We start from the raw sequence: 16995 nt of genomic DNA on the forward strand, positions 1-16995 counted from the left end.
GGGCGGAGCGCGCGGAAGGCGGAGCGCCCGCGGTCACCTCCGCGCCGCTGGGGGGCGCTGTCCCTGAGCGCCGTGCTGGACGTGGCGCTGGGCGCTCCCTGCGCCCCAGGCACGGCTCTGTATCCTCCCTGCGCCCCAGACTTGGTCCTCCAACCTCCCTGCACCCCAAACGTGGCTCTCCATCCTCTTTGTGCCCCCAGACGTGGCTCTCAATCCACTCCGTGCCCCAAACTCAGCCCTTCACTCTCCCTGTGCCCCAGACGTGGCTCTCCGTTCGCTCTATGCCCCCAAACACGACCCTTCAACTCCCCCTGCGCCCCAAACTCAGCCCTGTAGCCCTCCCTGTCCCCCCTCGTTACCCAGCCAGCTCCTTGGCACCCCCCGTCACCCCCAGACACCCCCTGCCCGCACCCACTCCCTCTGAACAGCGCCTGAGGTTCCTCTCATCACCTCTGTCCTCCAATCCCACCCCCCCGGCCCCAAACTCGGCCTTTCAGCCTCCCATCGCCTCCAGTGTGTCCCTCCTGCTCGCCATCCCCACACACGTCCCCTGAGCCTCCTTCCTCACCACTGTCCCCCGTGAGGTGGCTGTCCCGGCCCCATTGGCTCCCGTCGGGTTGGGCGCTGCTCACCGCCCCTGGAGATCCCCACGGCCACGGACAGGGCTCTGCTCAGCCCGGCCTGCCGGGGGTGTCCCTGTCCGCAGGGCTGGAACCGGGTGGGTGTGAAGATCCCCCCCAGCCCGAGCCCTTCTGTGCTCCTGTGCCGATCCTATGGTCTCAGGTCGCTCCCAAAGCCCACGCTCATTTCTGGACGGGACAGCAGCAGCACCCAGTGCCCCACGGGCGGCACAGAGCCGCTCCCACCCCCCCCTCTGTGCAGTCAGGCCGCAGCCGCTTCCTGGCGTTGCGCACAGCTCCTTGCCAACCCAACGTTAGGAAAGAGCTTCTGCTTTCGGTGCAGGGGAGCTCCGCTGCCGCCGGAGGGGCTCCCGTCGCTCGGGTCCTTCTGCTCGGACGGCTCCGATGGTGTTCGGGACGGAGGAGAGCTCGTAGGGCAGCGTCCGCGGGTGGGGAATGGTGAGTGCGACCTGCGCCGGGCTGCGTGCGAGGACACCGGGTCCTGCCCGCACCCGCACGTCCTCAAAGCATGGATGGGATGGGGTCAGTCGGAGCTCCGGAGCTCTCTGAGCACCTGGTAGCACCGGGTGGGCTTCAAATACGCCAAAGAAGAGGAGGCATCGCGGCGCTGCCGAACGCGGTGTGTGTTGAGCGCTGCGCCGGGCGCTGAGACCGCGCTGCCGTACCCCGACGGCACCGCCCCGGGCGTGCTCCGTGTCCCAGCTCACGGGACAGCTCTGCTGCCGATGTCACAACACTTGAGCGGTTCAAATCTGAAAGCGCAGGGTGTGCTCGGGAGCACGGCAGAAGTCCCTTTTTTTTTTTTTTTTTCACCGTTTTTCGCTGCCTTACGTGCAGGACGTGGGCGATGTGCGCTGTTGAGCCCCCCGCGGGCTCTGCCCAGGGACGAGGGGGCTCCTGCCCCTATTTGACAGTCCACATTTGAGCTCTCACGTCTGAAAATGTGGCGCCGGCTTCTCTGCGCTCCGGCTCTTCTGTTGTGAAAGCAAGCAAAGTGATGCAATCGCAAACCGAACCGAAATCCCGGGAGGAGGAGGAATGCGGAGCCCGAGCCGCGGCGGGGCAGGTGGAGCGGAACCCCGACATCCGCCGTGCTGCGCCCGGGGGCCAGGGGGAGGTCGGGGGAAAGAGGTCGGGGGGGAGAAGAGGTGGAGGGGAGAAGACCACCTCTCCCCATGCCTAGGATCTAGCCGGGGCGGTGCCCGTGACCCCGGCGCCCGCAGCGATGTGTGTGTGGGGCAGCCCCAGGCTGCGGCCGCGCGCCCTAGTTCCGTGCGCCCATCGCGGGGGTGAGCGGTGCAGGAAACGCTCCGGTCAGAAAAGTGGGGCAGATCCGCCGCTTCTTGACTTCTTTTTTTTTTTTTTCTTTTTTTGCTGTTTTCTTTTTGTTTTCTTTTTGCCTTCACCGCGGGGCTCGGACTCGTTTTCCTCCGTCGTGGCATCACCGGAGCTTTCCTTCATCCCCGCAGGAGCACCGGGAGGGGAACGAGGCGGCGGGGCGGCACCTGCGAGCAAAGCTGAAGGACAGCAGGAAACCTCCCCCCGCAGCGGGCGGTTGGGCTGTGGGTCCCCCCGCAGCTTCCCCCGCGCCGGGAGGGTGGGCGCCAGCAGGACCCCTCCGCCACGCATCAAAGCTCAGAGCGAGGGGCTCGGTTCCCCTCCGACGCCCGTTCCCCAGAACCCGGAGTGGATGGCCCGGCTGAAGAAGGGCATCGCACCGAGCTCCGGCTCCCACCCCACCTCTGCCAAGCCGGGAGGATGGAACGCGGCGGATAACAAGGGGGTCGGAGCCACCTCCCGTCCCCCCCCGAGGAACCCACCCCCGCAGAAATGGCCGCTGCTCAATGACCGAACCGCTCCAGCTCTCTCCACCCCAAGCGCAGATGATGCGGGTGAGACCCGGGGCTCGGGGCATCCCCCGCGGAGGAAGCCGCTGCCGCACGCCGCGGTGCTGGGAGCGAGGCCGGCCAAGCCCCGGCGGCCTCCGGGCGTGGATCTGGAGAAGTTCCATAGGGCTGCACGCCTCGGAGAGCCCGGCCGCACTGCTGCGGGGCCACGGAGCGCAGCGCTGGGTACGGGGGAGGGGATGGGGATGGGGCGGGGATGTGTACGGAGTGGGGATGGGTTAGAGTGTGGGGATGGGTACAGGATGAGTATGGGTAATGCGTGGATCTGGATATGGCATGGGGATGAGGATGGGGTGGGGATTGGCATGAGATGGAGATGGGTACGGCAAGGGGATGGGTGCAGGGTGGGGATGGGATGTGATGGGGATGGGTATGGCATTAGGATGGGTACGAGGTGGGGATGGGGGAGGATAGTACAGCGTGGGGATGGGTATGGAGGGGGACAGGTAGGGTGGAGATGGTTATGGGGTGGAGATGGGTACAGGATGGGGATGGATATGGTGCAGGGCTGGGTACGGGATGGGGATGGGCATGGCCTGGGGCACAGGCAGAGCTCTGGCCAATGGGACTGCAGTGCTAGCTCGGTGTCTTCCTCCACCACAACGCTGGGCTCGGTGCCTTGTGTGCGTGCTGGTGTCTGTGCACAGCCCCTGCCATGCTCCATGGTGGCCTTCCAGAGCTCAGCACATTTGCTGCTTTCTATCAGCTTTAAGCTTCCTTTAAATCCCGCTTCTCCCACAACTTCCCGAAGCTCTTCACCATCCCACAATGTTTCCCTGTTACCCAGCTCACACCAGGACTGTGGGCTGCGGTGCAGCCTCCTCCTTTCCTCAGAACTGCACACCCCAGCTGCTTTCTGGTACCGCTCTTTGTGGGTCAGTGCCGCTGTGTTGGGGGACGCTCACCCTGACAGGGGCCCTGGCCCTGCGCTGGAGGGCAGGGAGCGGTCCTGGCAGAGCAGTGATGTCTCCTCCTCGTGTCCTAACGGCTGGTGGCCTTTTTGTCTGCTGGGTCACTGGATCTGGGCGTGCTGCCGGCCCTGAGCCCCGAGCTGAGCTGCAGAGTCCAAAGAGCCGCTCGTTGCTCCCTCTATCCCGCAGGTTACCCAACGCCATTCCCACCACGGGACACTCGGAGCGCAGCGGGGTTAGTACTGAGCAGGCACTTTTATTTCGGGGGTCTCCGACCCAGTGGAAAGAGCACAAGGGGGAATGGTGGGAGGGTGGGGTGGGGCTGCCGTGATGCACCCCCAGCGGGGCAAACATCGTCCTGGGCGGCTGCACGGCTTCCTAATGGCACTCTGCTCTGTCCCAGCAGTGAGGAGGAGATATACGACGATGTCGAGAGCGTTGAGGTGCTCAGGAGAGACCAAAGCTTTCCGCCACCCCCCACGGCCCGGCCGCCAGCGTACCTCCGGCCCAGAGGAGGTGGGGGCACAGGGGGTGGGTGTGGGGCGGGGGGGATCGGAGACGCCCCAAGGATGGAGGGCAGCCAGTGGGGCCGGTGACATCAGCCCTGTTTGGTCCCAGGGAGGCAGATGGCACCAGGGGGGTGTGGGGAGAGGTGCTCTCAGCCTCTGCCGCCCCGTGTAGCCCTCTCCATGCTTGGTTTTACAGGGGGAGGTGCCGCTCCGGCCCCCAGCACAGTTGCGCTGCTGGTTGCTGCACAAAGGTAACGAGGGGGGTGAGCACTTCCCGTGGGTCCTCAGACTGCAGAGATCCCCCAGTGCTTTTCTTGTTCAGTGGTCACTGCGGGGGCTGCAATGAGAACTTGTCCGCAGAGCCCCAGTGGTCCTGGGGGGAAGGGGAGGGTCGGTGGGGGGGGCACCTCTGGGTGATGGGAGGAACCTGGGCAAGGGCAGCAGCGGGGGGGGGGTTGAGCCAAACGTTCCCAGCACTCACAACATCTCTGCAGAGAGGCTCAGAGCTCCCGGAGGACAAAGCCGATGACCCTCAAGGAATGCAAGAAGGAAGAGAAAGCGGACAGGGAGTTCCAGAAGAAATTCAAGGTGAGCAGCGGGGAGCGGTCGCTTTTCCTTCTGAAGTCCCCCTCGCTGTGCAGGAAGGACGCGGTGCGGAGGGGCCGTGTGCTGCGGGAGCTGGAGGTTCCCAGCAGGCCACCCCATTGAGGCACCCCCCGGACGGACCGGCCCCACGGCGCTGTGCTGCAGAGAAGTGTGCCGGTTCCACAGAGGAAGCGGTTGGAGCTCGGCCAGCCTCCCTCCGCTTGTGTTTCAGTTCGAAGGGAACATCACTGTCCTGACCCAGATGATGGTCGACCCTGCAACGACGGAGAAGAGGGGCGGGGGGAAGAACCTGCCGCTCAGACGGGGCGAGATCCTCGATGTCATTCAGTTCACCAATAAGGAGCAGATCCTGTGCCGGAACAGCCAGCGGAGGTGTAAGTCGGCCGCTGCCCCGCGCTCTGCCCCGGAGCTGCCCTGCTCCTTCCCAGCCCCCCCCAGGGCTGTGCAGCCCCACACGCTTCTCCCCGCTCTCTTGCAGATGGTTACGTGCCCCGGGCTGCGATGCTGCACCTGTGAGTATCCCCTCCCCAGCCCCTTCCTCCCAGCACCAACCCCCCCCCCCCCCCCCCCCCCCCCCAAGCCGTGGCAGTGACCGGTGGCCATAGGAAGATGTGCCCCTTCTGGGGACAACTTGGTGTCCCACCTGTGTGGAGGAGCCACATGGGGGGGGGCACATGGGGCAGAGATGGGGCAGAGCAGCAGCACAGCTGCCCCATTGCGGTGGGGCTGCGTGGGCCCGGAATGCTCACAGCTTTTCCCCTGCAGGGACACGGACATCTACGACGACGTTGATCTCTATGGTGGGTGCGAGTGAAGCGCTGCCGGCCCCGTGTGCCCCCACAGAGCCCCGGGCAGAGCCCCCCACATCCTTTGAGACGCCCCAAACCCCCACTGTGCCCCTGCAGCGCGCTCTGCAGCCAAAGCCAAAAGGGGACAGCTGTATCACAGCGGTGCTGAGCAGACATCTGTTCCCACCGACAGAGTGACCGACCCACGGCAAAGCCACGGGAGCACACACCAGACCCCGAAGGCCGAAGCTCCGGTGCTGGAGGGGCTGCGAGGGTCGGCCCCACAGAGCAGAGGTTGGGGAGGGACCTTCAGGCAGAGCCCTGCGACGCTTTGTTTCGTCTGTGTGAAACGTGGCACTGATTTGCGTGGTCCTATCTGTGGTTTTTGGTTGGTTTCTTCTTTTTTGGTGGTTGTGCCCTAATGGAGCGGACGTGGGGAGGGACAGGGACGCGCTCACTGCCCAAATGCCGCCTCCAGATCCGGGATCGGATCCTGCTGGGTCGGGAACTGCGCTGGGATCGCAGCTCCATCCTCGCTCCCGCTGCGTGCGGCCCCGCGGGGTGCGAGCAGCAGGGAAGGGTTAACCCTGAAAGCCGAGCCCAGATTAACCGCTGCAGGACGTCACTTTCCATTACGGGAAGGGCTCCCGAGGCAGCTCCCGGTGCGGGGATTACGGGCTGGCACAGCGAGCGCTGCCATGCGCGGGGAGCGGAGCTGCTGCTGAGCGGGGCCATGTGGGAGCGCGCCCGCGCGGCGTTGCTGGGCTCGCTGTCCATGGGCTCCACGCGCCTCTGGGTGCAGGTTCGGGCCTTCTGGAGCAGGAACGGCCTCCTGACCCTGTCCATGCTGTCGGTGGCCACCGGCTGCCTGCTGGGCTTCCTGCTGCGGGCGCTGGAGCTGACGGAGCTGGTAAGGACGGGGCGGGAGCGAGGGGAGCATGGAAGGGCTCAGCACCGAATGCGCGGGCTCCTCCCTGAGAGAGCAACCTCTCACAGATGGGTTTTCTTATTTTGGCCCCGGAGCAGCAGACATATCCCACATCACTCTCCTAGGAACCCCGCTGGGCTGCAGGGGGTTGGGGAGGGGGAAGGTGTCTGCCACTCTGTGCCGGGTGCTCGCTGCTCACAGCCGTCCCATGGCACAGGACAGCGGTGTCAGCATCCCACAGCCGCGCTCCTCCACCACTCGTGCAGGTGCTCAGCGTCCGGGGCAGTCCTGGCACAAACCACGCCGGACTCCCAGGGGTCCCCTCCTGTTCCCAAAGGGCCGTTAAATGTCACCGCGCTACAACCACAGCGGTTTTAACTCAGCCCCGATCTGTGGGATGCTCAGCTGCTGCCGGCACATCCCCGCGTAACCTGCGGGGATTTGGCACTTGTCACTTCAATTACGCCCTGCAGCATCACTGCCCGGAGCGAGGATGATCTGACTTAACTGAAGCGGGGCGTAATCCCACTGCACCCCAATGCACGTGGCCGTGAGAGCGGCAGCATCCCACTGCCTCCGGTCCTGCCCCCACCCCATGGCTGCCCAACAAATCCACATGGCACTGGGGAAGGTTGGGTGGAGGATGGATGGATGGATGGATGGATGGATGGATGGATGGATGGATGGATGGATGGATGGATGGATGGATGGATGGATGGATGGAGGGATGGAGGGATGGAGGGATGGATGGATGGATGGATGGATGGATGGATGGATGGATGGATGGATGGATGGATAGATGGAGGGATGGATAGAGGGAGGAATGGAGGGAGGGACGGAAGGAGCCTCCAGAAAGACATGGATGGAGAGAGGGATGGCAGATGGGTAGACGGATGGCAGATGGGTACGTGGCTGGAGGGATGGAAGGACAGGCGGTTGGCAGGTGGGCACCTGGAGGGGTTGGGGCACTTCTGAACTCTGCTCCCAGGGAGAAGTGCAGTGACGTCTGGAGCAACCAAGGTGTGGCCATGGGGCTGTTCCCAGAGGGAGATGGGCCCAAGGATGAGGATGCGAGGGGTCCAGCCCCACACCCCTCCTCAGCTCCTGGTCACATTTCCCTGTGGGGCGGTATTTCTCACTCCCAGCAGCTCTGGTAGGGGACGGGCAGGGAAACCACACCTTCACACCTGGGAACCGAGCTCATGTCTGGGTCTCATCGGGAAAAAGAGCAAATCTGCCCGGTTTGAGCCCTTCGCCCACGATCAGCGCACACCTCCCCACTCCCACCCCTCCCCACGCTCTGCTCCCTGCAGGAGAAGCAGTACTTCTCCTTTCCCGGAGAGCTGCTCATGAGGATGCTGAAGATGCTGATCCTGCCGCTGATCACCTCCAGGTGAGATATCATCGTCTGCGTCTCAAGGACCATGAGACAGGACACGCAGCTGCCTGAGTGCAGGTGCCAGGCCCTGAGCTCATGGGGTGGGAGCAGAGCTGGGGGTCACTTGGGGTTCTTTCACTCTTACACCCGTGGTGCATGGGGAGCTCCGATCAGGATTCCCAACCCCGGCTCCGCGCGGTTTGGAGCGGGTGCTGAGCATGGTGTTTCCTGGCACAGCCTGATGTCCGGGCTGGCCACCATGGAGCCCAGGGCCTGCGGGAAGATGGGGGTGATCACCATCACCTATTACCTTTGGACCACTTTCATGGCGGTGACTGTTGGGATCATCCTGGTGGTCAGCATCCACCCCGGCGCAGCCGCGCAGAAGGAGGACTACTCAGCAGGGAAGGTGGTGCTCAGCTCTGCCGACGCGCTGCTGGACTTGATCAGGTGGGGCTGTGGGCCATGAGTTCTCATGAATACCGCGGCGTATCAGGCTGTGCCGGTCCTCCTCTCGGCATCTTGCCCCGCAGAGCTGTCTCCAGCTCCCCTCCAGCTTTAAACTCTGCACTATTGCTCTCTTCCAGGAACATGTTCCCTTCCAACTTGGTGGAAGCCTCCTTCCAGCAGGTGAGTGGCCAGCCCCAGCCCCGGGCAGCTGGGCCTCCCTGCTCTGCAACACAACAGTTGGGCCCTGCTGTTGTGCGGTGGCTTCCCAGCCCCAGAACCAGTTCCAGCCGTAGTCCCAGTCCCAGTCCCAGTCCCAGTCCTTATCCCATCCCAGCCCTAGCCCCATCTCCATCTCCATCCCCAGTCCCAGCCCTGTTCTAGTCCCACTCCCATCCCCACTCCATCCCTGTCCCCAATCCAGCCCCATCCCCATCCCCATCTCCATTCCCATCCTGTCCCCAATCCAGCCCCATCCCCATCCCCATCTCCATTCCCATCCTGTCCCCATCCCCATCCTCACTCCTAGCCCCAGTCCCATCTCTGCCTTCTCCCATCCCTGTCCTGGTCCCAGTGGGGTTGGGGAGCAGGGCAGAGAGGTGTGGGCAGGAGGATGAGAGCAGTGAAGTTTGGACTGAAGGAGATGGGGCAGGGATGGGCAGGGCGCAGGGAGAACAGCAAGCTCTTGGCACTGGGAGTCTGTGGCGTGCCAGAACGGGGCTGGAGGGGCCTGTCCGTAGGGACCGCAACATTTCCTCGTCCCATCCCACACCAGGATCCAGCAGGGATCCGCCTCAAATGCTAGCTGCTGCTTCCCTGCCCTACTTGTCACCTCACCAATGAACCTGCAGGGCCACTCGCTGGAGCCTGCTGCCCACGGGACAATAACTTCTGCTTTGCTTCTGTCCCAGTATCGAACTGTTATTGTCCCAGTGGTGAAGTCTCCAGGGTTCCCAGCGATTCCAGGGAAATCCCTCAGTTTTATTTACTTTGCACCGGATGAGGAAAACCCTGAAATCCACCGACCCGTGTTTCTTGAGCTAACACCGTCTCCCGAAATGACGTACAGGACCCTGCCAGGGACCAGCAACGAGATGAACGTCCTTGGGATCGTCATCTTCTCCGCCACCATAGGTACCTGCGGGAGGAGGAGGGAGCGGGGGGGAAAGAGTGGGAGGCGATAGGATCAGCGTGGGGCGGATTATGGGGAGAGGTGAGGGCGAGGAGCTTGAGCTCAGCGTATCAGGAGCCCGAGCGCCAATCCGAGGATTTGGGGTGCGGGGGCAGCGCGGTGAGGGCAGCACCGGGGGCACCGACGGAGCTGTCAGCAAAAAGCCAGTGCATCCCTCTCTAGATTCCTCCAGCCACAGCCCGAGGGCACGGGCGCTGCGCACCGGGTACCGCTCAGTAGCACGGGTCCATGTGTTGGGCTGTAGGGCTCCTCCTGGGAAAGATGGGTGAGCGAGGAGCGCCGCTGGTCAACGTGTGCCAGTGTCTGAACGAAGCCGTGATGAAAATCGTCTCCATGGCCGTCTGGTGAGTCGGGCTGTCATTGCTTCTGCTCTCTCCTCACCTGCTCGCTGGTGCTGATGCCCATCCTACAGCCCCACGCATCTGTTGTGAGCAATGGACTCAGCGCAGCACAGCTGCCATCGCTGCTGCATTGCTCGGTCCTCATGAACACTGGTCCCTATTCTTGGTAGGTACTTCCCCTTCGGCATCGTGTTTCTCATTGCTGGAAAGATCCTGGAGATGGAAGACCCATCAGTTACAGGGCAGAAGCTGGGGCTGTATGCCATCACCGTGGTGTCGGGGCTGGCCATCCATGGACTTGTGCTCTTACCTCTGCTCTTTATACTCATCACCAGGAAAAACCCCTATGCTTTCATTAAGGGGATACTGCAAGCTTTGCTGATCGCCTTAGCTACGTCCTCCAGGTATGGAAACGTGGCTGAAATACATGGGTACAGCAGGGATGGGATATGGGTCGCTCGTGGGGGATGTGGTGGAGCGCAGGGCTGGCTGTGTGGCAGAAGAGACGCACTGCAGACATCAAGAAGGATAAAACATTAAAGGAGATCCCTTCCGGCAGCAGTGGGAGGTGGGATGCTTGGCACTGCCCCACTGTCACGGCACCTTCACACCCAGTTCCAGCAGCTGCTGCATTACAGCTCCTGGCCTCGTGATGGGCATAAGGAAGAGTGGCTGCTCCCTGCCAGGACCCAGCGGGGCTGGGGGGGCTCTGGGTTATCCCGCTGGCACTGCAGCCTTACTGCCTGGCCAACAGCGTGTGCTCTGTGAGTTCTCCAGGTGCTGTAAGCCAAAGAGACGCAGATGGCTTCTGTTGGTACAGCAATCCGTGTAACATTGCTGCTTACATTTCTACAGGACTTTCATTTCTACCCAAAGGCAGCACTGGTGATGCTGCGGCAAACGATGACTTACTGCTCCTTGCTCTGCAGCTCAGCGACCTTGCCCATCACCCTCAAGTGTCTTCTGGAAAACAACGGCATAGACCGGCGCGTGGCACGCTTCGTCCTCCCCGTCGGTGCCACCATCAACATGGACGGCACGGCGCTGTACGAGGCAGTCGCTGCCATCTTCATCGCCCAGGTCAACGAGTACGACTTGGATTTGGGGCAGATCGTGACGATAAGGTACACGTGTGCAGCAGCGGGCAGGGAGCCGCGGGCACCGCATCCCATCCCGCTCTCCATTGGGGGATGCGCCCATGGATGAGCGGTCCACAGTGCTGGAACCTTCCAGATCTCACCCTGGTCCGTAGAGAATTTCCACACCACCTTCAGAGGACACTAATCCCACAGCCTTCTCTCTACAGCATAACAGCAACTGCGGCGAGCATTGGGGCGGCCGGGATCCCCCAGTCGGGACTGGTCACGATGGTCATCGTGCTGACCTCGGTGGGGCTGCCGACCACCGACATCACGCTCATCATCGCGGTGGACTGGGCCCTGTGAGTCCTTTCCGGGTGCATGGTGTGCGTAGGGGGGACACACTGGGACTTCCTTCTAGTACAGGGAACAGGGACTGAGCTCAGAACAAGGCCAGAAGCCAAGAGTAAGGTCATCCCTTTTCCTGTTCTTTTCCCAAAATGCCCTATGATAACAATAGACAAAAACTTCTTACCTGACAGTTCCTGTTTGGAGTGCCCATCACTGTCACTATTCCGCACCACGTCTTTGCCACAGCTCTCAAGTAAGTTAAGGAAAAAAAGCGTGCATGTGTACTTGCAAGAGATAGGAAGGATCTGGGGTTGTAACCAGAGGTGGAAAAATGACATTGCTTAGCACAAAAGCATGACCTGCAGAATAAACCCATGCAGCTGGAAATGAGCACGTCCAATAGGCAGCATGCATCTTACGAGCTGCATGTCATTGGAAGGCAAATGACACCAGTCTTCCTGTACGGAGGGACGGGGCTTTCCAAGGAACACCTCCGGCCCACGGCACTCTTCCACCGGGGCAGCCCTTGTCCTGGTGGGTGAGGAGCAGGATGATCTCGAGACAAGGAGGACAGGAGCTCTGCACTTCTTGCCTATCCCGGTAGCAGCAGGGATGGCCAAGCTGCATCCCGCACACTGCAACACCGTACGGCACCGCTGGCCACAGCCTCAGCACTTCTCTCTTCCAGGGACCGATTTCGGACCATGACCAACGTCCTTGGGGATGCGCTGGCTGCCGGCATCATACAACACATCTGCGAGAAAGACTTTGCTCCAAAGCCCCCAAAGGTATGGCCAGCCAGGCTGGGAGCACGGGGCACTCTGAGGCCATGCAGGCACAAAGAGCACAGTCGGCTAAGATACTAAAACAGCATTTCTATCTTTTTAGCAGCAAGACCCAGTGAGCGACACAGAGAAGTTTCCTTCTGCAGAGCCCCCACTTCTGCATCCCAAAGACAACGTGATCGAACTGCTTGAGGACGCTCTGTTTGAGACAGGAGTGCACTACAACATCTGCCAGGTGTAGGTCGCAGCACTCCCACCCCAGGACGGGACCTTGGTGCTGAACATTCCCAATGCCACGTATGGCTGCTCTGCAAGACAAAGGCCTTACCTGGGGCAGCAAACCCCTCTCTATCCTTTCTACCCCCTGCTTGGAGCTGAGGATATGACCAGACTGGCTGCCCTGCCTGCAGCAGCTGTGGGGATACAGCCCTGTCCCATTCCATGAGGCTGCTGGGGGGGATGGGGGAACAGGAACGAGGCGATGGCAGAGAGCAGCAGAGGTGGAACTGAAGCTGTCACCTTACGGCAGCAGCCTCTATCTGCTGCCCAGGCTGCATGCCATAAGGTGTTAATAGATATTTTAAAACCTTTTTATATACACCAATACATACTGATATACATTACATATTAATATATCTATATACACGCGTATCTTTTAGGTTCTCACCTGAAAACCTAAGTGTATCTTTTGCCCAGAGCCCAAAGCCACAGCTGAGCAGAACGGGATGCTGCACCAGTTTATCTGCATTACCCCACTGCAGCTGCGCTCATTTCCCAGCTAAGGGCCTGCTCCTATGTTCAAATTCCCATTCCATTGAAAGCCTTAAAACACAGCTCCCAAGGGCAGCATTCTCCACAAAAGCCTTTTGTACACGTTATGTGTGTTGCTGGATGCATTTACCTCTTCCAATGCCACCACATCCCCCTCCCACCCCGGCTGTCATTACTGCCACAGCACGAGGCTCACGGAAGCAGCTTAAATTCACACCAACATCGCTGAATTTCTCTAAAAGGCGACGCAACCCACAGGGAAACGAATCAAGCTGTTCCTATTACTCAGATGCAGGCAGACGAGAGCAGCAAACGAGCTGATGAGGACTGAGGTAAGTCCAGCTGCACCGGCAGAGTAATGCATGCAACCCAAAACGTCAGTGTGGCATTCTGCATTCAGAGTAATGCATGCAACCCAAAATGTCAGTGTGGCGTTCTGCATTCAGAGTAATGCACGCAACCTCAAAATGTCAACATGATGTTACACACACAGAGTAATGCATCCAACCCAAAATGCCAGCACGGTGTTCCACATTCAGAGTAACACGAGTGCATCAGAAGCGGAGGGACAGGAGGTTTCCAGAAGCCACTGAGAATGGGCCCAAAGTCACTGAGCAGCACCAGGAGCAGCGCTGTCCCCCTCTGCCCACCAGGACTGGGAGGGGACACATGGGAATGGGGTGAATTGAAGGATCCTGCTCAGCAGATTCAGCTTCAGTGTGTACCATATCTTAATAAAGTTGGGAGAGCAACTGGGCAAAGGAACCGGGTTGTTATCTGAGCATTATTCTCGCTGAGAAAATCACCAAAAGCTGCTTCTATGCAATAAAAGCCCCGTGGAAGTTACTTACAGCTTCTGTGACTATTAACCCGAAGTAGCAGAAGCCCTTGGCTTTCCGGTATCTTCAAAATTTGGGCAGAAAACCCAAACATTTGGCCAAACAAGCCTTGGTGGGGGAATGAAATGGCACCAGCAGGTTTGGTGAAGGGGAGGAGGTGACCCTAGGGAGGACCCATCCAGGATCCTATGATTCTATGACCTGCACCAGGCACTCGGCTCACGCAGCTCTTGTTCATCACTGGTGAAAATGCACGGCTGATGGTGGTGGCTATGTTGGAAAGCAGCGTTTTGAGCTGAGGCCGTCTCCCTTTGTCCCTTCCCCTCTTTTCATTTACTTCCTCATTTCGTTTCCCTACACAGCTTCTCATTTTCTCTAATGCGACCACAGACTGAGAGCTGTGAACACGGACCACGGTCCTCGCTGCATACAGCAGGACGTGCCCAGACTGCGCCATGGGCAGCCAAAGCTCCAAGGGAGCATCTTTTCTGCTCCTTTCAGCATACACGATAATTAAGGGTTGAGCTAACTTCACTGAGAACATCTTGTGATGGATGTCTGTACAAACGTCCCAACAAGTGCCTGCAATCTCCGCGCACAAAAGGAGCGATGCCTCCCGGCAGCACAAGCGACCCATGTGCCTTCGCTTTCTGCAAGCCGTGTCTCACTTAAACCACTCAAATCAAGTCCCCATGGGCAAGGAGGAGACCAGTGCTTCCACGATCTACGGCTCTCAGACATTTTCGGCTCCAATCAATCGTCTTTTGAAGTTTCTTACTGATGGGCTTGGGCTGGGCACTGAGATTTGTAATTGTTTAAGTCAGCAGAATGAATCCCACTCTAAATCGCAAATCTGAGCACAGAGGTTTATTTTCAGACCACAGAGCCTTCTGACTCTAGTTTATGGGACCAGATTTTGGCTTTGAGAGGCAGTCCTGACATCAGGGTAGACAGGAAAGAAAGTACAGGGTTGGAGCAGTGAACCTGGCCCAACCTGGCTGCTCCACTTACCTGCATCCAGCTCATCTCAGAACCTCCCGTCCTTCCACGCGCAGAACCACAACCACGTGGTTATTTGGCCATCCTCCTCCTCCACGCCATCTCCAGAAGTCTTCAGTCATCTGCAAAGTATTACCCCAAACCACGTTCTTGTGCTAAAATGTTAACAGCAACGTGATGCTCCCATGTTAAGAGAACACTGCCTTGTCTTTGGGTGTCTTAAGTCCATTTTGCCTTCTTTCCATTTCTCTTCCTAACGCCATTTCCCAGCTGCAGCTATGGCCTGTGCCAGACCAAACACTGCTGGCACTTCCTTCCTGGAGACGTCCAGAGATCCCTCCATTTGGAGCCAGGCACAATTCCTCCCTCTCTGTTCCCAATGGCAACCCAACACCAATCCTCACCCCTGCTGCCCATACGGTGGCAATTCCTTCTCTTCCCATGAGGACACCCACATCCCATCATCTGCTCTTCAGATGCAGTGGTTCCTACACGTGAAGGCTTCAGTAGGAAATAAAACACTTACACAGACACTTTGTGCGCAGCGATTAATTTGCTCACAACCAGTTACGAATGCAGGTCTCTCTGTATTCCTTCAGACCTCTGCTTTTCCAGCCAGGTACAAGCAATCCATTCATGGAGCTAGTTTGTCCACATGGACAAACATTTATGGACTGAACAATGTCAGGCCTTAAGACCCCTTTGAACTCAAACACAGAATGCTTTGTAGCTGAGAATTTGCTCCATCAAACGGCGTTACTGTGCTCTCTGTAGCAGTTGTAGTTTCCATGGGAAACTCCTATTTATATAGGAGGCATTACTTTTGGAGTGACCTATGTCTATGCTTGACGCAACCCAACAAAATTCAAACCCTGGCTCCGTTTGAGGCTGTTTTTTTTGGAATGTTTCCATACTCTTTTTTTTTTTTTTTCCCAGTGTAAGGAGCAGCTCAGTGTGGATTTCAAATGCACAGCATTGACACCACTGTAGAAAACATTTTTATTACAAAAAGAGGACACGTCCCAGACCTGACAGCTGGGACAGAGCACGCTGAGCCCAACCAGAAGCGCCTCGTAGGAGCAGATGACTGGAAGCCATCATCACAAAGTAAATTCTGAGCACTTCAGCCCAACGATGAACGTCACAGCTCCTTGGCTGATCGCCACCACCATCGCAGTGTGACTGTGGAATTCCCACTGCAGCTCTTTTAAGATGAGGTCAAACATTTTGGCAGTTCTACAGAACGTTCCCTTCTGCCGCGTCCTCAGGCCCAGCATTCCCTCACTCCCACTCCTTTCATCTCCCGCTACAAAACTGCCGAACTGCACCGGTGCTTCATGGTTTCTGGCCTCCCTTCCACGCTGCCCATGCAACAGAGCCCTGAGGGTGACATCGAAACAGGCCGAGGCATCCAGGCCGTCAAGTCCCCACCACCACCCTCCTGCTATGCTCTCACAACAGAGCACACAACAAGGCACTGCAGATTGTCAGATCCAACCTTCACACGAAGAACTCCCCAGTCCCCAGCCTCGTGCATGCCCTAACCAAAGCACCGAGACCGGAGAGAGACGTGGCATGTATAAATGGACCTCATCATTTATTATCTTCTTATCTTCACTCCTGCATGCCACAAGATGCCGTAAAACACAACACTTGTTTGAATCACCACGTTGATTTTCCCATTGCCACAGCTCCCTTGGTGATTTCCAGTTGGGTCACCTCCTAAGAGAAGTGTTCTCCATCCACGTTACCGCCGGTCGGAGCCGTGCACCCGATTCCTCAACGTGCCCTATGAGCTCCTCTCATTGACGTGCTCATGCTGTGCAAGAACACCAACACTTCTCATGCCTCCTGCACACCTCTCCTGGCAGGGAGGGGAAGTTCAGAGCTATGGGATCTCCCAGCAGCTTCCAGCTCAGGGTTTCATAGCGCACATGATATTTCAACACAAAGAAAAACTGAAGGTGCTTCCAGGTCCTGGAAGGTAAGCGAACCGCCGTGTCCTCCCAGCTGAGAACCTCCTGCTCAGCTTTCCCTGTGGCCGTCTTTTCTTACAGCACCTTCCGTTTCCTGTGCTTCTAATCACCAAAGAAATCCACCAAATTAATGATACTATTTGTGATAAACCCGTGACAACCCGTGACCCTTTTCTTTACCTCCACATTGTTAAATGTGCTATCCAACACTTGGGTAACATTTTTCCCTGCTGTCCCTCACTGGGACCAAGGACAGAGCCATCACAGCCTAGCACAGCACGCAGCCTTCGTTCCCTGGCTTCAGCCTGAACGTGTTGCCTATAGAAACATGCTGTGGAGCAGAGACAACATGGATGGGGTTAAAGTTACGTGTGTCACATCCCTTATTACCCATGTGCCTATTACCACTGCCCCCCAGCCGACCACCCAACCACCTACCGGTTCCCCATGTCCTCTTATTTGAGCCTACAACACTTGAACACTTTGGGGTTTTTATGCTAAGAATCCTCTCATCATTCTTAAAAAAATAACGATAAAATTAAAGCAG

The 16995-nt window shown here is 58.6% G+C and overlaps 2 protein-coding genes and 1 long non-coding RNA gene across 4 annotated transcripts; 2 read left to right on the forward strand and 1 right to left on the reverse strand.

The window, feature by feature from the left end:
- Positions 599-5695, forward strand: PRAM1 (PML-RARA regulated adaptor molecule 1). The gene is made up of 10 exons (XM_021378307.1): positions 599-1079; positions 2111-2713; positions 3649-3694; positions 3863-3975; positions 4165-4219; positions 4463-4556; positions 4786-4948; positions 5053-5086; positions 5340-5374; positions 5556-5695. Exons 2-10 carry the CDS (start codon positions 2332-2334, stop codon positions 5558-5560), a joined length of 927 nt encoding a protein of 308 aa, XP_021233982.1. The 5' UTR covers positions 599-1079; positions 2111-2331; the 3' UTR covers positions 5561-5695.
- LOC110388745 (excitatory amino acid transporter 5-like) lies at positions 5829-15282 on the forward strand. 2 transcript variants are annotated; one of them, XM_021378304.1, is made up of 11 exons: positions 5829-6272; positions 7604-7683; positions 7906-8118; positions 8256-8298; positions 9027-9249; positions 9552-9651; positions 9819-10052; positions 10578-10772; positions 10955-11089; positions 11767-11866; positions 11967-15282. In XM_021378304.1, exons 1-11 carry the CDS (start codon positions 6096-6098, stop codon positions 12102-12104), a joined length of 1638 nt encoding a protein of 545 aa, XP_021233979.1. In that variant the 5' UTR covers positions 5829-6095; the 3' UTR covers positions 12105-15282. The 2 variants fall into 2 exon arrangements, 1 of the variants encoding a protein (XP_021233979.1); XR_002432967.1 differs by lacking the exon at positions 5829-6272 and having other exon boundaries at positions 7068-8118; positions 11967-12966; positions 13128-15282.
- Positions 9216-10584, reverse strand: LOC110388749. The gene is made up of 3 exons (XR_002432969.1): positions 10252-10584; positions 9959-10158; positions 9216-9861 (listed from the first exon to the last, which is right to left on the reverse strand). It is a non-coding gene; the product is annotated as an uncharacterized LOC110388749 (long non-coding RNA).

The sequence above is a fragment of the Numida meleagris genome, chromosome 27 (genome assembly GCF_002078875.1).
Source record: "Numida meleagris isolate 19003 breed g44 Domestic line chromosome 27, NumMel1.0, whole genome shotgun sequence".
Classification (NCBI taxonomy): domain Eukaryota; kingdom Metazoa; phylum Chordata; class Aves; order Galliformes; family Numididae; genus Numida; species Numida meleagris.